Source organism: Branchiostoma floridae, chromosome 9 (genome assembly GCF_000003815.2).
Source record: "Branchiostoma floridae strain S238N-H82 chromosome 9, Bfl_VNyyK, whole genome shotgun sequence".
NCBI classification, from domain to species: domain Eukaryota; kingdom Metazoa; phylum Chordata; class Leptocardii; order Amphioxiformes; family Branchiostomatidae; genus Branchiostoma; species Branchiostoma floridae.
In genome coordinates, this window is record NC_049987.1 from 4,152,957 (window position 1) to 4,172,625 (window position 19,669).

Consider the following 19,669-nt stretch of genomic DNA (forward strand, 5'->3'; position numbering starts at 1 on the left):
CAAGGAACAGCATGGCATCAGAGAAGCAGTGGGTTGTCCATTCATTGACAAAGACTGGAGTCGACCAGTCTAAAATTTGGGTAAGTCCAATTTCATATCCTGGAAATTAGTTTAACATTCAGAATTCTTTCACTTTGATTGTCGAAAGATAGTCGAAAACTCTAAAAGATATAACTTGGACAGAACAGCCGTGTAAAATTACACGTCAGTTTTGAGTTCTTTAACACTGACCACTCAAGAAGTAATACATTAAATTTTACTTTTACTTAAAAGTTAAAATACCAACATGCAACTGCATATCTCACACTCACTCACTATCCGGTTTAGCGTCTGTTGTTCCCTGTCTTCCAGGCCAGGGATTATTGGACGTTTTATAGTGTTAAGTTTATTGCAAATTCTTGCCCTTGGGCTAATTGCAGGTAACATAAAAGATTCAAACAGTGTTAAAACAATATCACAAGTGTCTACTCTCGTCTAAAGCTACATGTAGTAAAAGCTAACTCTAGATCTTGGGTTACTGGGTTTGACTCCTTTTTCGAAAACACTGTGGAAGACCTTTCGTCCCACCTTTTCTATTTATGTGTGGGTTTTGCGATGTTAGAAGGAGAACTGTTTTCTTTTTGTCTGTGAATGTGAGGAAGTCTGGGTGGAATTTGATGGCCTCTTTAAACAACTATTTTCTTTTGTGATTATAGCAAGAGCAGTTTGACATAAAATGTGTTTCGTCTTCCACCACGTTTGACATACATTGTTTGCACGTCCTTTCACACACGGGTATCTATAGCCTCTTATAATCATACACATATACACAATCATACAGGTAGACACATTCAGTTACTAAGTGTATTTCAAAATTCAATGTGTCCTGCATGTTAAATTTCACCCAATAATTTCTTATTCATCTAAACAATTCACACATTGCTTGCCCCAAACATTGCACAGATTAGTTAAGTTATGCACAATCTTCCACAAGGCCTACTTTTAACTTAACATTTCACTATTCACATTGTGTATAAAATTTACATATTTTAGATATGGCTTTGCCAAAATGTACATTTCTTATAAACATAGCAATAATGAGAGAAATTTCGATGTGTACACAAAGTATTTAGCATTATCACGAATAATGTACACAACAATAGCAATTATTGTTAAGTAAACAAAAATCTACATTTATTACTTTTGTGACAAAGTATATTAAAGAATCTAATGTAAAACTACATTTTAAAGAAATAACCACATAATTATTAAGAAATACCACGTCATAGAGTAGAGGCATTAAGCTTATTCATAATAAACCAAACAATGGAAAAACCTTGTGAACTAAAAGACGTCTAACATTAAAGATGGTTTAGTAATAAAAAGAACATATTACATCTTATTGTATGGGCAATCTATGGCAATCCTACCTAATATCCCTAGTCCCTATACTTTGCTCCAAGCAGAGATGAGGCTTCCAATGGTTTTGGACATTTTGGTGTTTTCTTCCGGCTTTCTAAAACCCCGTCAAAAACACCTAAAAAAAGTCAAAACCAACCGGTTAAACGGAGCCTAACTTCTGCTTGGAAAGTAAGTTTCCTACAGTCAAAGTTCCTATTTGAACACTGTTCAGCTATTACATAATACTCAAATTTCAGTAAATTTTCAACCAAAACAAAGAAATACACAATTGTATATAATGCTTTACATCATTCAAGTGAGATACACCTATGAAGCAATATTTGCCCTAGATTGGGACAACCTGAAGAAAGTTCTATGTTTTACAACAAAGTGTAGAAAACAATAATGCTTACAGGAGAAAAGTCTAGAAAATGTTGGACACTACAAATTACCATTAATTTAATAACTTAAAAGTACATTTTCTTATCATAAAAAGTTGCACAAAAACTCTGTATAAAAGCCCTTATTAAAGGGTCTGCAACATTCATTAGAATTCACAAATCTAATATCATAATTACAAATCTTAAAGGCACAAAACTATTTGTAGTTATTGCTTAATACTAAGTTATCAATTTAATATGTACAAGATAAACAACAGTTGACAGAAGTTTTTTTTTCCTTTTTCTATTTTTGCCTACTACAAATGTATGAAAAAGAGAAGACTGAATCCAAAACCATATAGCTTCTAAACACTGACCAGTCATTGCATTGTTATACATGTCATAAAATTGCTAAAAATGCATTTTGCAATAATCGTTTAAAAGTATGTCATTTATCATTGAAGTGTAACTGTAAGTATTTTGAACTACATTTGTATTACAGTTCATCAAAATTGTGCTATTTTGAACTACATTTGTATTACAGTAGCACCAAAATAAACTTACCTAAATTCTGTGACTAAAAGTGTGTTAAATATTTTTTCTTGGAAAAAATTACCACATCTATCTACTTGGTTTGATGACAGTTCACTTAAAGTTTAAGGTAACAAAATCAAAATTTTCACAATCATGATATTCTATGAAATTATATACTAGCTACGGCACAAAGAATGAGACAAATGGTGAGATGATATCCACAAATTTCATGTTCAGACAAAAATACAGGTTCATACATTGTCATGGATTTCATTGATTATTTTCTAGAAAAGTTTGTAGGCACTTGTCTTTTGACCCGTTTGATGTTAAACAACATCGATGAGAGTTCAGGTCAGAGATTCAGGTCTTACACATAGATCAATTAAGGAAGTTCTTTTTTTAACCTCCTTGCATAGATTCTGATTACTTGGTGAATATTGTGGGACAAGGCTATATACCCGGGCCGACAAAACAAATTTTTGTATAGTAGCTAACTATCAATACATCAATTGTATTAAGAAACTGAAGGCACTGTGGTGTAGCATAAGTGAGTAAAAATTTACCAGACTGTGGTTTGTAATTTGTCCAGTCACGAATATTCAAAAGAGTAAGGTCCATACTCATTTGCACCATGGTGACCAAACAAATGCAACCATATTTCATATTCTAACATTCTATATAACTATAATATATACTCACCATATGTCAATATCAGATTTTGACATGATTCTAGGTGCAAATTTATCCTACATTTATTTGCATATTCGTGACTGGGTACATGTGACAGCAACCAGACTTGCAGGCTGTTGTATGTCGTGTCTCAGTTGTTATCATCCTTGAGGTCTCGGACAATGTCCTGTACACAAGGCATGTGACACACCAGTTACTATCAAATTTAAAAACTAAATGTCCACACACTTCAAAGGAACCATAAGTCACTATTAGACCTACCCAGACCAGGTTTACCCGCGAGCTCTGGGCCTCACTCAGAAATAGGGTGCACATCTCAAATTTGGTGACAATTATACAGTATGTGCTTCCGTGCCAGGCGCCCCTCAACCCCCTCCCCCCCCCCCCCCCCCCCCCCCCCACACACACACACACACGCTGCCAGGGTTATTTGGGGGTTGATGATGAATGAGGACTAAACTTTAAACTTTACCTCTGTCACTAACATTCATTAGACCAGCTGCAAATATTGCTACTTCTGGGATGTAACTTAAGAACCACATGGAAACAAGTGCCAGATAAACTGTGTCACCACCCGTCTCCGTTCAAAGTCGCACAGTTAGCTCGAATGTACCGATTTCGATGAGTGTTTAAGTCACGTAAAGTTTTGTCTTCATCCCCAACATTATTTGCTGACACTGATGAACTTTCATGCCAAGATATTATCAGCTCCACTCCTAATGTTGCTAAATATAGAATACATAATCATTATGGTGTATTCTGTTTCATCCAAGGTACCAGCCCGACCCGCGGATGACATGGAATACGCTGTGTTGTATTTTAGTTATGTCATACCCAGGTCGGACAACACTGATTTTGTTGCCAAACTACTCAGAAAAAGGATATTACTAGATTTGACAAATTGTTCCAACCAGGTGTGGCAACAATTTCATTCTTTAAGAACATTCATTAAAGAAAAATTCGAAGAAGAAAACTCTGTTTGCTTGCAGTGGAGTGCATTCTTTTTAATCGATGGAATACTGTGTGATACAACTAAGAAGCCTGCCTGATACGAAAAATTATCACCCGGTCCGCAACACCTGTATCGTACCGAAAATAATTTCATTAGGTTCGTAAATCATAAGAGCAGTTTTCTCACCTGCTGATATTTTAATGCCTGTCAGACATCGAAATGTCAGCATTGGTGAGAAAAACAACTTGGTAAAAGAAAAACTCTTATGACCCATATCGTACGTTACAATGCATCACCGCCCAGGTATGACATAAAAACAACTTTTAGCAGCACTAAGCTAGTGAAAAGCGTACCTTGAGTACAGCATGTGCTGTGAGGTGTGCTGCAGTTGTGTAGGACTGCCCCGTACGGAGCGAGTCCTGGTGGTGTAAGTACTCGATGGAAGACTTCTCCTTTTGCGCAAACGTCTCAAAGAACGGCAGGAGTTTCTCCGAGGTCACGCCCCTGGCATACGCTATCACCAGCAGGATATTCTTGCTGCGTGGGTAAGACATGATAGGGCAAAATTTGATTAGAGAACATCGCCACAATCTCACAAACGAACCAGAAAAAAACATACCGGTAGTCAACATCATCTAAGCATAATGTCAATGATCATATGTAAATGTGAAAGATGATTGATTTCTTAGCTCCATAGTGTTGCTGATATTAGGACAATTTAAACTACAAACTTTATATATGAATATGATGTAAATTTGCAACCATTATTAATTGTTTTTTTAAAGGACAGCATCAGAAAATTTTCAATTCTTTATTTTCCAGTAGTTTACTCATTAAAAAGTTGATGTACGTCAATTTTTACATTCATCCGCCTAATATGACCCTGTAGACACGTTTGAACTTCGCGCTCTCCTCCTCTCCCCGCCGCGCTGGCCGATGACGTAATGGCCTCGTTCTGATCGTCTGAGATTGTATGACGTCACGGATCAGAAACTTCTGGCCAGCCATTTTGCTTGGTGAAGCTCGGTCCTCTCTGCGGTATTAAAATAATCACCCCGCCATTCTGGAGTTCAGTTTGTTGTTGTTGAAAATTACTTTCGTGGACCTGTAAGTCGCATTGTGAGCTGTCTACGAAGCCATAGTCCCCGGGAGGCTGAACATGATAAGCTTGTCTGCGAGTAAACCGCGCGGCGACGGGACGAAATCAAAACAATGGTTTTGGGGGAGGTTCACGCACCGTGCCATTCTGGACTATTACAAGAGCGTGTTCGGGTCAGTTCTTACCTTCTCCTTTCCGGACAGCACAGCGATAATTACACGTAAGCTTCCACGAATTTTGGTTGAATTCACAGTTGTCCAACTGGCAGGGACATTAAAAAAAAAACGTTTTCCCTCTGACAACATACCCTTGATCGCTACATATCGAACGACCCCCTTTTCGCGCCGAAACAGATAGCACCGCAACTTGTACAGGTCGTGCGAATTACGCCTCGCCTCTCACTTTATTTTCTGTTTCTCGGGTAAATTATCTGGACTGGTCGGTTTTTCAATCATGTACTAGTAGCTTTGGTGGAGATTGCTGGGGGTAACCATTCAAAACAAATCACGGACTCTGAAACGAAGCCGACACTTCGCGCAGTTCACAATGCCGGCCTGTGTTGTATGTAAAAACAACAATGCTGTATGTATGTTTTGGCGCGGAAGGGGGATCGTTCGATATGTTAGCGATCAAGGGTATGTTGTCAGAGGAAAAACGTTTTTTTTCAATGTCCCTGCCAGTTGGACAATTGTGAATTCAACCAAAATTCGTGGAAGCTTACGTGTAATTATCGCTGTGCTGTCCGGAAAGGAGAAGGTAAGAACTGACCCGAACTCGCTCTTGTAATAGTCCAGAATGGCACGGTGCGTGAACCTCCCCCAAAACCATTGTTTTGATTTCGTCCCGTCGCCGCGCGGTTTACTCGCAGACAAGCTTATCATGTTCAGCCTCCCGGGGACTATGGCTTCGTAGACAGCTCACAATGCGACTTACAGGTCCACGAAAGTAATTTTCAACAACAACAAACTGAACTCCAGAATGGCGGGGTGATTATTTTAATACCGCTGAGAGGACCGAGCTTCACCGAGCAAAATGGCTGGCCAGAAGTTTCTGATCCGTGACGTCATACAATCTCAGACGATCAGAACGAGGCCATTACGTCATCGGCCAGCGCGGCGGGGAGAGGAGGAGAGCGCGAAGTTCAAACGTGTCTACAGGGTCATATTAGGCGGAACAATGTAAAAAATTGACGTACATTAACTTTTTAATGAGTAAACTACTGGAAAATAAAGAATTGAAAATTTTCTGATGCTGTCCTTTAAGCCTAATGTTAGTGGTTTTATAATTATGTAACAAGTCATGTATTCTTCTCTCTCAGGTTAGCCCTTGGCAATAGCATAAAATGGCTAGTTGGGCAGCCCTGACTGTTTGCAAACAGCTGAACAGATAAATAAATAAAAATTAATACGATACTCTCGATTTGAAGCAAAAGTTTGGAGCAGCCAATTTAAACACCTTTACAGTATCACTAAAACACCAGGGCCTTTGGCTATATCAAAATGAACAATGATGATGTTCTCTTCATAAAGCATAAGTTTTTGATAGAAGAAACTTTGATTTGAAGCATGACTCACCAGATTGCGTAGTTTGCCAGGACATTTTCTTTATCACGTGTCCAGATGGCGACTCTGTCTCCTCTTTTCCTCTTAGACACAACTGGGCAGAAAATAACAACAAAAAAGTCAACATGGCTGCACCCATAACGCATGGTTAAAACAAAACAGATTTTTTCTACAGAAAACTTGAAAACTTTTTTTTCTAGCAGGCATTGTTTCAAAACAAAGCAAAAATGACTTGAGTCATACCAGTGAACTTACTGTTGGGTAAAATTTTTATTGTAAAATCATTAAAAAATATTTGCATACTAACCTGCACCACAGATTTCATCAGAGAAAGCCATTTCATCTCCTATCAAGGCAAGAAGCTAGACAAGACAGAAAAAACAGGCAATCTGAGATGGCACACTTCACCCCCTTCATTTACATCAAAATCACACTGACATGCCTCAAAATATACTTCACGTTCTTTGAGTTGAAGTGAGAACAAGCATTAAGCATTCTCTGTTGTCAGTCTGTTTACTCCAAACAAGTGCTCACAGTTACCAAGTGACGTTACATGTAAAAAGTAGATTCTGATGAAGTACTAATAATGCATGTATTAGGCCAAATGTTAGGGCAAGGAGGTAAACTACATTGTAGCATATTGGTTGGGAAAAAATAATGAATTCAAAGTAGAAATGCGCTTAATATACATATCATTTTAAGTTTAAAAAAGCACACTGTCATAAAAATGTAAAGAATTAGGAATATGGTAGCCTTCAGGCCCCATATACCTTTCTACATTTATCTAGTAATACTAAGGCCACAGCAAGTAAATTTTATGGATGACATCCTCTACAGACTACCAAAATAGTGCGATAGGGAAAAAAACAAGATGGGTGAAAAAAAAACAAGATGGCAACATTTTCAAAAATAGGCACCATAAAGTTGTGATGACTGTTGTAAAAAGAATTAAATCATATCAGAGCCAACAATGCATTCATTACTGTATTTAAGACATGTACTGGTGTGGTAAAAGTGACACTAGTGTAGACCAACAAAGTTGGTAACCACACTCATAGCTTCCATATTGGTGTCACTTTTACAACTATCCAATAAGTTTCATTTCTACAACAGTTACTACAGTCCTTGGTATCTCACAAGCGTCACTTCAACAAGTACAATTATTAGGCTGCAACTCAATATATTTGCTCATTTTGGTACTTAATCGTCATGTTGACCATCCCTGCAGAAGAAAAAAATTCTTGTTTTTTTTCTGAAATCAGGCAAAAATTAATGCGCTCGCTGATGTCATCCATAAAATTTACTTGCTGTGGCCTAACTGTAAATATATGATTGGAGAATGTACAGACTACTGGCATACCATTTCCAACCACAGACTGGCTACAAAGTCCATGTCGTTCCTGATAGTGATGACCCACTTGCCTCCCTGTTTGTTAGCGTCATCCTCCCACATCGGCATGATCCCAACCTGTGGGAGGGGGGCAGAATAGCTGTGTCAGTGTAGGAATCCAGAGCTGTGCAAACCTGGTGCTGAAAATTTAAAAGTACCTTGAAATTCAAAACATCATGCTCTGCATGGTGATACAAGAATCTCTTAGACTAGTTAATGAAGACATTGTACTTGAGGTCGCATCAAATTTCCCTACTTCTCAGATTTTTGCAAGTTTGATGGAATACATACAAGTCATGTACCTTCCTTACCTCGAATAAATTCTATAAAATTGATGTTTCTTAGTAGGGGGTCGTATCAGTTCTGCATCACTTCAGCAAAATTTCCGTGAAACTTGTATGTTTCTTTGAATTCATTGTTGCTACTGTCAGTATACTCAGTAAATTATTCAATGTCTGTTTCTTAGTAGTAACTGTTACATAGTAGGCATCCTACGCTACAACGTAGTTGATAATATGATAATATTACAATTTTGTATAATTATGAATTCTATAAAACCTTTGTGAATAATAAAAATAAATTTTAATAATCTTAAAACATTTCTGAATTCTAGAAAATTTGTGTTTCTTAGTGATGGATGCTCCAGACACCACTGAGTAACTGTTGATATTTATCTAACAGATAGACTACAGGGATCACAAGAGTTCATCAGGCAGACAGCCAATATGAACGCCCCCAGTCTGTCTGCCTGACAAGTATGGTATGAGTCATGCCGAAGGCCTTCACCTCAGCTGTTTTGTAGGTTAAATATAACTTTCTCTGGCCAAACAGTGCATGATTGAGGAGCATAAGTATGGCTGATGCAACAGTGGAAATTTTGTTGAACTCACAGCAATGTTGTCAAACCAATTGGGTATTGATCAGTTGCACAGTATTTTCTAATCAATTTTCTGATGAAGACTTTTGAATAAAAGGTCGAAACCGGTAAACCGTTGTGTCTCAGCCGTCATCCTTCTGACGCCTTATCGACCAGTATTTTCTAATCAAGTTTCACCAGACTGAAAGATGCAATTATTATATGCCATTGATATATTGCTTCAATGGAAAACATTTTACAGAAAAAGAGTTTAAGAGATTTTGCAGGGTTTGACAGGGGTTTATGGAAAACGCTGGGCTCCATAAACCTCTGGGCTAGGCTGTAATGGCTACCTAATAAAATAATATGTATTTACAGAAAATTTGTAGTCATGTGCATTTTTCAACCATACCGGAAGACTTAGCGTATCTAAACACATTGTTGAAAAAACTTAACACGACTTATTCCAAGTACAAAATTTTAAGTTTTAAATTCATAGACAAATAACATTGGCTACACAGTCTGACTGAAGAAAAAAAATCTAATTTCAGGTTTTCAAAAGTTGCTTACCCTGAAGAAGTGGTAGTTTGCATTGTTGTCCAGGTGATGTGCAGGTGCCAGGTGGTTGTACACCTGCCAGAAGCCTTCAATCTATTTGGTGAACAATAGGTGTGGTTAACACAGCACTATATGGTAACCTGCCTAGACTAAGTGATAAGATCAGGCAAAGGCGCATGCAGCTCTCTGGCCACTATGTGCGACACCCAGAACTAGTGGCAAATGAGCTGATCTTATGGGAACCGGTCCAGGGTAAAAGAAAACCTGGCAGGCAGAAAACCACCTTTATAGACACACTCAAGCGAGATTCCGGGCTCGACAAACTGAGCAGCACAGCTGAACTAAGTTCACTGATGAAGGATAGGGAGGAGTGGAGAAGGAGGGTCCAGCATGCTTCCCGTGTTGGCATCTGACGATGTCCTCGTCTGACTGACTGATCATGGGGTGACATCACAGATCAAGATACAATAAAGTTCTTCATTACATTCAACAATAGTAAGTATTTATCATATAGCTAGGCAACATCAACCAATCATAAGGCCCTTTTAGATATCAAAAATGTGTTTGATTAAACGTATATGATAGAATGTGCAAAACTGATAACTCACTGTTTCTACAGCAGAGATTTCCAGCAGGTTTTCGTTGTAGTTGGTGAAATCTGACTTCATCCTCATGGATTTGTTTTCCCTCCTGTCATACCAGAACCTCCTACAAGGAAATGTCACAACAAAACAAATGTCTAACATACTGTAAATGCATTTAAGTTTGAGGGCATTTAATTTCATGGTACTAGGGAGAAAATGGGGGGAGACGGGAAGAAGTCGGAACAAAAAATTTCACGGAGGTTTTGAGTTTGTGTAAACCACGCACATTAGCTATGAACATTCCTGATTTTACAGTATTTACAGTTTAATACCTTTAGGCTACACCTATCTTATTTGTTGTTTCTCAGATTTCCCTACTCTATTTTTTCCGATTTGAAAAAAAAAAAAAATTCAAATTGATGGCCACACCTCGTGTTGACAAACTTTCACTGCCTCTCCTTTCTCAAACTAACTATATATGGACCTCAAATTCCAGTAGCTGTACTTACCTGGACGGTACATTTATCATTTTTCTTCAAACTTTGAACTTTGCTACCAGGGACCCCCTAAATGTTGAGATGTTGTTATTTATGTTGTGCAACTTGAGTATGCCCCTCGTTTTCTCCTTCTCCCGAATTTTTGCAAAAGTTTTTAAACATTTTTTTTGACCGACTGACCGACCCAATTTTTTCTGAAAAAATCCGAGAAACAACAAATAAAATTGGTGTGGCCTTAGGACAAAACTTACGGTATCAATCAGATACTTAAAAAAGAAAATATGATAATTGAAAAAGTGGCAATGTTCACCATGTGTGCTGTAGAGGATGGTGTACTGATGTAGACACACTGGTGGTCTTGTGTTCAGTGTTGCTGGAGTTGACTATAGAATCTCTCTTTTTTTCTTTCACTTTTTCCCCTTGCTTCTGTTTGGTTGTTGTTGGTTCAGGAGACTGAAAATATTCAAAGTTGGATGCTTGAATGTGAAATATAACATTACAATTTTACATGAAATTTCAGTGATTGCAAAAAAATGGAAAGTAACGTTATATGTCATAGAGTGAGAAAGCTTAATAACGATACTACATGTAAACAAAAGTACACACAGCACTTTTTTTTTACATGTACAATTTCTACAACGATCCATGATTATAGTATTATTCAATTTTTAACATGACATGTACACGTAATACCCATTTGCACCAAATGTACACCCTTCTGCTCTTATTGGAAATTGCGACCCATCAAAATATCATTCTTCAGACTTGAGGGTTTTGTTACAAAGTAATCAAATTATGACTACCAATGATGTACAATAGAAATGAGAAGAACATATTGGAAATCATTACAATTTCATCAATCAGATGTTTGTCAGAGCAAAATCTGGCGTCCCTTGCCAACGCTAGAGGTTTGACCCCCCCAAAAAGGCTAGGGTCAGCAGATATTTGCAAGGGATGGTCGGGTGATTGGAATATTACATCATTTCTTTTCCTATGCCTTACCGGGAATTCTGCGACGTCTGACTCTGGGATAGGGCTCATGGAGCCAGATGAGAGGCTACCGTCCAGCACATCGTCCAGACGGTTCCTGAGCTGGATTTCTGTGTCACTGGGAGGGCCATTCAGCTTAAAATCACCCTAGAAATAGATGAAGAGACATGGAGTTAGTACTAGACTCTAGAGTGAATTTAGTGATCATCCTTCAGAAAAATATAAATTAAACCTCCTTGAGAAATCATACCAGGAATTGAGAACAACTAAACTTAATCTTAGGCCAAACCAATTTAATTTCTTTGTTCTCGAATTTTTTCAGAAAAATATTGAGGCGGTCGGTCGAAAATTTTTTTTTCTAAAATGCAAAAAGTCTGTGGTGAACTTATATAACACAAAAAAACAAGGTAAGTAGTCAAGTTTTCAGCTTTTCATGGCATGATTTATCCAATGAATATCTTCCTTTGATTTTATACCACTGTTCTGATCTGTGACTGCAAATAAGCGCTCTGATTGGTTTATCAGCAGTATGTGCCTCTGGAATGGTTTTTTTTTTATCATAGCAAAACCTATATTATTTTTCTTGGGACTAATTTTTTTTCCAAATCGAAAAAAAATAAGGTCGGGAAATCCAAGAAGCAACAAATTAAATTGGTGTGGCCTTACCAACACTGAAAATGATTGGGGTTTACCTGACAGAATGGACCCTTTACAACTAAATGCACTTTCAGATGTGACATTAGAGCCACATGATCGCAGCAATGGGCTGTAAATACTTAGATAACCTGTGTCGCCCCCCGTCTCTGTTCAAAATTACTTGAAGTGTAACATTGCATTGTTTAGATAAAGTTAAGTCTGCGCTCAGACAAATTTCGTGCTGAGGCACAAGGTATCAAACTTCAGCATTGCTACTATGAAATGAACAATATTTAATTATTGATGTCAACAATAGAATAGCAATCTCAACTACATTGTATAGACTAAGTAACTTACCTCCTGTGACAGTTCTGAGGCACTGGAGTAGCCAACATTTGGGTTCTGGTGTCCAAAGGGACCCTGACCTTGTTGGCCACTTCGACTTCTGGAAAACAGGAATCAAACTGGTGTTTAGAGTGGTACATGTACTTAGACTACTATTACTCATACTCCAGAACTTAGAAAAGATAATGTCCTGATTCCCAGGCCTGGGATGCCTGTAATGTCCGTATGCAAATGCAGGGCTTGAAATACTATTTTCTGCATACCTGCACTGGTGCAGGTAACATTGAAAATTACCAGACATGCACCAGACAAATTTTACCTGCATCACTGTGAATTTAGGAAGGAAAGCAGCTCATAACAATCCACATACACCTATCATTGGACACTTATGTATGAAACCCAGTACATGGACCAGTGCAGGTTAGGTGCAAATTATCGACACCAGAAATACCTGCACAGCTGCAGTTTTACCTGCACTAACCTGTATATGCAGGTGGTATTTCGAGCCCTGATTTACAATATGGTGACTGATGGTTAAATTTTGTAGTTGAAATGGATGAAAATTGATGAACGCAAGGATGTATATATAATCGAATCAACTTTGGCCTACTTGAGTACATTGTATATCATCTCGGAAAGTCACCAACACAATCATCGAAAATACAAATTACAATACATGATCAAATGGAGGAAAGCAGAAGAAAGTTGATTACCGTCTTCGGTTGCGTCGGTTCCTTTTCCTATTGCGGCTGCGACTGCGAGGGCCAGGGTGTGTTCTGATTGGGTAGAAACAGACTCTCATTACTTCTCAGTTATTGTATCACAAAACATGCAATTTCTATCAATAAATAAAATTATGATATTTCATTTAGTTAGGACCATCATTCCATTTGATGATGGTAATTTCATCTTTGATTTATGTACATCTCATAGTATATTAACATGCAATTGACATAGCCCCATGGTGTTTGGCAGAAAAATAGTGCGTTGTGTTGTGAGTTGTGTTTTCTTTTCTTTTTCTAAAATATTTTAATCCTGAAAACAGTCAGAACCATATAAGCTATTTTGGAAGAGATATTGTTATCTCCTGATGTATATCGTATATGATGCAGGAATACATGGGCGGGTGTGGTGCAAATTCCACAGCTGCCAGAGAGTCAAGAACTACATGTACCAAACTGGTCTGCTAACGGACCCTTTTTCTCGCCTGGCAAACCTATCCACTTTGCCACAACTTCGTCTCCAAGACAGTCCTTACCTACAGTTTACAAGTTTGAAAAAAGGTACCCAACATCATAGCCCACAGTACATACACAAAAAAAAATCATGGGTCTTATCATTAGTGGCAAGTGTGCAGATGTTAACACACTGGCAGCACCAGTTTTTGGCACCTTTAGACAGTTTAGCCGTGAGGCTCGGTGGGCGTCACTCCACCGTCATGGGGGCAGGGCGAGTTTAGAACTCAGGACCTTCTGATTCTGACTCCAACACTCTAGCCGTTGCGCCACACAGACACCCCCACAGCATGCACAAAGACCATGATAATCACTCAGTTGAATCAGAACTGACTCTTGTTCTAATCTGTTTGGATCTACTTCTGATTTGCCCTCTGACCTGTCGTCGTACAGACTGCCGTTACTGTCTGTCCTGTGCCACTGAGGTGGCCGATTGGTGCAGTAGGAACGAGACGACTGGGTGGATCCGACCGACGAGACACTGTCACGACTAGGACTCCGCACCAACCCAGGCCGCTTAAACATCCACAGACTTACACACAACAGGTACAGTAGGCAGGAGGAAGGGACAGGAAGGTAGAGATACAAAAAATCATGAGACAAAATGGACAGTTGAGCAGAATGCCAAAGAATCAATAAAAAGAAACAGAAAGATCATCACAAAAAGGAAAGGCAGAGAGGCAGTAAAGTAAAAAACAAACAGAAATAGACAAGAAAATATCTGATATACATGACTTAGGTTCAAGAGCTTAAAAGTTTTCAATAAACAAAAATAATAAAGAAATCTACTGAAAAGGAAAGAGCGACAGAAATCGAGAAACCAAATGCCCCCGAAATAGAGTAAAGCTAAAGCTAAGGATTTACTTACAGTAGATGTATGTACACTGAGAAAGCTATGATTTAGATAAATTTATAAAATTGTACCTTGCAGACCCGGATCCAGAGTCCTCTGGCTGAGACAGATACATCCTGTCGTCCTGGAAGGACGTCCTTCGCGGGAATCCATCCCAAGACTCGATGGAATCTCTCCTTCCAATCTTCGGCCTGTGTTCCTTGGCGGTTTGGCGCGCCAGTTCCCGTTGCAGGTCCGACGAAAGCTTCTTGGGCAGACTGTTGGAGTTCCTTGGGTCGGTGGGGAGTTGGTCGGTGACGGTGTCCCACGTGCTCCAATTCTCTGCTGTTGTCCTTTGAGGAAACGTGCTCCAGAACTCGCCAGACGGGAAGGTGAAGTCGTCGTCAGAGTCTACTTCAGACGAGCGGCGAGACGAGCTTCCTACGGATTCCGCGTAGTTAATCCTGGGCCAGTTCAGGTCTGCAGCGAAGGGGAGGGGCGGGCCATTACGCGACGGCGGACGGGATGGGGGGCGGGAGTTTGGGCGGGAAGACGGGCGCGATGAAGGGCCGAAGCTATCGAGAGACTCAATAGAGCCTTGTCGTGACAACGGTCGGCTCGGCGGACCCTTCTTCCAGTTGCTCTCCCAAAACTGTGGCGGTCCGTTTCGTGAGGGTGGACGGGAGTTCGGCCGAGATGATGGCTGACAGTAGCTGTCTACGGACTCCATGGAGCCTTGGCGAGAGATTGGTCGACTGGGCGGGCCTCGATAACGAGATTTCTTATTATCCATGTTATAGTGTTGGAGAGGGCCGTTCCGTGACATTGGCCTGGACGGAGAACCCCAGGAGCTATGATTGTCATCGTAGTAGAAATCTTGTGGGGGCCCATTCCGAGACTGTGGTCGGGAGGGGGGTCGAGAGTTTGGCTTGGAGCCTGGAGCCCTGGCGTATCTATCTAACGATTCTACAGAACTCTGTCGTGACGTCTGCCGGTTGTCCCGCTGCCTGTTGTCGTAGTGCCCTTTCCTGTGGTCGCGTTGCGAGCGCTGCGAGTGCATCGAGCTACGAGAAGAGATGCTCTCTTGGCTCTCGCTGCTGACCATGCCTCCGCGTCCGCGACTGCCCCTACCCGGGCGGATGTTCTTACGTACTTCGACAGAGTCTTCTTGAATATACTTCCTCGGTTTCCTGTAGTTATCCTGCTTGTGTTTGTCTGTTGGCATGTCTCCCCAATGGTGTGCCTTTCCTTTCTGAGGCCCCCTATCATCTCCCATGGGGTACTGCAGCTCTTCCAGTCCTTGGGGCTCCTCTTCATACCAAGACTTACTAGGCTGATCTGGAGTGTTCTCCTTCTCATTAAAATCTATCTGTTCATCAAACGTGTTTGGTGACTTGGAGGACACCTCCTGGTTCTTATTTTCCTCCTTGCTATAAGGATCGTCTTTTTTCTTAGCCGTATAAAATTTTTGAGTCTCCCTTCGAGAGGGACTGTCTGTTTCTCTCCTATGTTTGCTACTTTTTTTGGACTCGGTGAGGCTCTCTTTGCTGGGAGACTTTTTGGGTTGGCTCCGAGGCGTCTTTTCTAACCTGAAGTCTGAATCCGACCTGAATCTATTGACTCTCTTGTCCCCGGATCTAGAGCTGTCTGTAGAGGTGTGACTATCCGATCGTCGTCTTCCTGGCTTGTCAAGTCTCGTTGAGCTATTCCATGGTTTTTGTACGTTGTGACTCTGAACTCTCCCCGACGAAACATCCCTCTTTCCGGGTTCAGCCTTTTTGTCTTTCCCGGCGCTTTGATTTCCTACTTTTGACCCTTTTTGGGTTCTATCTCGAGATTTACCCGGTTTCTTATCCACTTTGGCAAGCTCTATTCTATTGTAACTGACAAATGTATCTTTGGTATCGATGCTATTGGCCGTTGATTTAGAACTTGAGGACAACGGTTCCGAGTCTTTAGTAGGTTTTTTCCGTTCCTTGCTGAGCTTGCTCAGCCATTTCGGACGTTTAGGCACTTCTGGGCGCTTTGAAGGTTCTGACGAAATCCTCTGAGAGGAGGGTTGACTTTCTTCACCTTTAGCCATCTTCTTAGACATCGAAAATTGGAAGTCTGTAATGATAAAAAAAAATAACAACTTAAGGGTAACATTTGCATAATAATGTTAAGCTTCATATGGTCTAGTCTTACAGTTACAAACTACTACTGTTAGTTCTTACACATTCGTAGTATATAGATATTCAAATTAAATTAGACATCCATGTATATACATGTAGGCAATTCATTGTATACACTTGTTTGTTCACTAATACATGTATATACAATCATGTATCTGTAGCAGAAGTCACTGTACCTTTATAATTTGTTATGTCAATAAAGATTTTTATTTCCTATATACACGTACTAGTACTAGTATGGTGACCAGCCCCTCCAGCTCTGTCCTGCCACTTGCTACACAATGTAATTGAAGGCCATACGTTGTCTGCTGCTAAATTAGTACTAGCTACCATAGCAGAAGCCATCTGGTCCTGTCACCGTCCTGGTCATTTCAATAAGTGTGGTGGATTCTTTTTCTTCTTACATGTATAATGTTTCATTGTTTGATCGAGGTGTGGCTCTCCTCAAAGTCAAACAAGCTTATTAGGGACCTACATTCATAGAATGATCGATAGGAAAAAAATAATACATTGACTTGCTTTAGTGGGCTGTAATTCTCTGGCAGCCATTTTTTTTCATCAGTAGTACAACAACAAAGACCAAAGTTCAATAGGTCTTCGGGTCAACATTTTGTAAGTTTGCAACAGTCATTGAGTTTTGATTATGATTCATAAGGACAAATTCCTCAATAAGTGGGAAACAGTCATGTCAAGCTACAATAATATTCTCTTTTTGATATGATAAATTGTTACCTGGTCCTAGTCTACATTGAAATTCTGGGCAGCTGTGTACCATATTATAGGTGAGGTACCATACAGAAACACAAACAAAAAAAATGTATGTTTTTCCCTATTGAGGAAAACATATTACAAAAATGGATAAGATTATAACAGAGGTAATATTATAAGGGCAAACAATTTCAATTCTGCAAGGCTGGTGCCAGGGAAAAATGATAGGACTGAACAGGAGCTGGAATAGGAAGAATATGTGATTCTGAGGCACAATTTTTGTGACCACTATATGATACTGTCTCTGATCTTCATACCAATGTGAATGATAAGACTGGTAATACTAGTACTAGTACTGTAATCTGTTACTGTAATCTGGTAATACTGTCTGTAAATATACATAAAGTCACTCGGCCCCGCCCACCTAGACCCAAATGTAAAATGCTCACACAAAAGAATTGAAATATACACAATGAAAGATCTTCTCTGGGACTTGATACAATAACATACTAATTACTGTACACATAATACAATCTTGAGTAATAAAACAATACCTACAGTAACACAATTGTAAAATGTTGATCAATTTTTTTCTATGATCTTAAATTGCTAGATTGAACAACTATTACAAATAAACATAAAATTGTGCTATCTTGTATGTATATCATATGACAATGATTCTTCAGATTTGTTTTCAGTGAGGCTCGAAACAAAACAACAAACAAAACAAAAACTACTCAAAATTTGCAAATCATTAAATTCTGTTACAACTTTGCAACAATGTTCTTCTCCATTTTCTCCCAGCCTTTTCTAATCTGTCTAGAGAACAAAATCCCGGCCAATATCATTGCCACTGTTTCTATTCCTGGTGCCCCCGACCCAACTCAACTGACATGTTTCAAATACCATCTCTAGTTCCCACCCAACTCATATAACACAAACCCCCAAACTTCACAACTTTCCCAATCACCAAATTCTAATCATACAAAAAAATATGTAATGAAATATGGAACAGAAATAATACTCACGTAGAAAAATGGGCTTAAAATATGACAGAAGACAACGTAGATTCCGCAAAAGAAGATTTTCAGGCACGCCGGTTGGTGGGAGACTTCCAAAAATGGTATCAACACATGCAACACCAAGGGAGGGGTGTGTTCCGAATATTTCGGTTCCAAACTTTCAAAAAAACACCGAACCAGAGTCAGCAATTTTGTTGGCTATGGGATGAAATCATGGTTTGGTAGCGGCTACGTCTTAAGGCGAAGATCCGGGCTGTTTCCTTGGAGTTTGAAGCTTAAAGTTGCGGCGACAAAAAGACATGACAGAGACGTGACGGGCGGTTGCTAAAAATGGGGGATGCCCTTTTGGACAACTTGTCATGACGTCATCCTTCACTTTCCACAAAACTTTTCGTAAACAACTCAACATTAAAGAATCAAAGTACATTTTCCTATCGTAAAGAATGCGATATTGTAAAATATTAAACAATGGTTAGTATTTGTATCTTTTTCCACTCATTGTTTTAGATATATTCTTTTTAATATCTGTAATTTATTTCCCATCATCCTCATCGAGAAAATCAAAACAAGATGGCGCTGTCCATCGAAAAAAAATCGGTTCTCTGGTATTTTTCTTGATTTCTGTCTTGTGGACGTCGTAAACTCCTTTCCAGTTCGATGCATCTTAAGAGAACTGACTGAGGGAAAATCATGGATGCCAAAGGAAAGGCTATTCGCGTCAATGCAGCGTCGGTAAGTGTTGTAGAGTGAAGGATGGGAGGGGGGCATAGCAAGAAAATATTCATGTGTACTAGTATTTACCGACCGTATTTACCTGGCCTGATCCCCTGATGATTCCTGGGTGAATAAGGCTTTTGACAGGATGTTCCTGTCAATAAGAATTGTTTGGTGCTATTGACGGGATGTCCGTGTCAATACGAATTGTTTTGCACTGTTGACAGGATGTTCTTGTCAATTTAAGTAAGTTGTGCACTATGATTGACAGTATGTTCCTAGCCTGCCAATAAGAATGTGACTTTAATACCGTATACGGTATGTTGATTGGCAGGATGTTCTTGTCAATAAGAATTGTTTGGCACTATTGACAGGATGTCCTTTGGTTAATCTTGTGAATGATACTGTATACAGTACCACCTCTTCTCAGCGACCACCTGGCCATTTCGACCGCTTTTTCTCAGTCCCAAATCCCGATTTTTTTCTCAACGACCACCTGGCCAACGCAATTGCGAATGCCCAAAATTGGGA

The 19,669-nt window shown here is 39.5% G+C and overlaps 2 protein-coding genes across 8 annotated transcripts in view; one reads left to right on the forward strand and one right to left on the reverse strand.

The window, feature by feature from the left end:
- Positions 1-829: 829 nt before the first annotated feature.
- LOC118422780 lies at positions 830-18,802 on the reverse strand. 3 transcript variants are annotated; one of them, XR_004831964.1, is made up of 15 exons: positions 18,431-18,802; positions 14,613-16,629; positions 14,068-14,220; positions 13,167-13,229; positions 12,466-12,553; positions 11,485-11,619; positions 10,793-10,935; positions 10,010-10,109; positions 9,414-9,494; positions 7,958-8,065; positions 6,905-6,959; positions 6,610-6,691; positions 4,290-4,473; positions 2,994-3,150; positions 830-1,516 (listed from the first exon to the last, which is right to left on the reverse strand). XR_004831964.1 is itself a non-coding variant. In XM_035830534.1 (14 exons), the coding sequence occupies exons 2-14, from the start codon at positions 16,613-16,615 to the stop codon at positions 3,115-3,117; spliced, it is 3,231 nt and encodes a 1,076-aa protein (XP_035686427.1). In that variant the 5' UTR covers positions 16,616-16,629; positions 18,431-18,802; the 3' UTR covers positions 830-3,114. The 3 variants fall into 3 exon arrangements, 2 of the variants coding, with proteins under 2 accessions (XP_035686427.1, XP_035686428.1); XM_035830534.1 differs by having other exon boundaries at positions 830-3,150; XM_035830535.1 differs by lacking the exon at positions 14,068-14,220 and having other exon boundaries at positions 830-3,150.
- Positions 18,803-18,971: 169 nt separating this feature from the next.
- The window catches only part of LOC118422794 (coiled-coil domain-containing protein 174-like), a 49,895-nt gene continuing 49,197 nt past the window's right edge, over positions 18,972-19,669 (forward strand). For all 5 annotated transcript variants that reach the window (XM_035830554.1, XM_035830553.1, XM_035830555.1 and 2 more), the window contains exon 1: positions 18,972-19,156. In XM_035830554.1, coding sequence (XP_035686447.1) covers positions 19,115-19,156 — 42 coding nt within the window. In that variant the 5' untranslated portion in view covers positions 18,972-19,114. The remainder of the gene's footprint in view (positions 19,157-19,669) is intronic.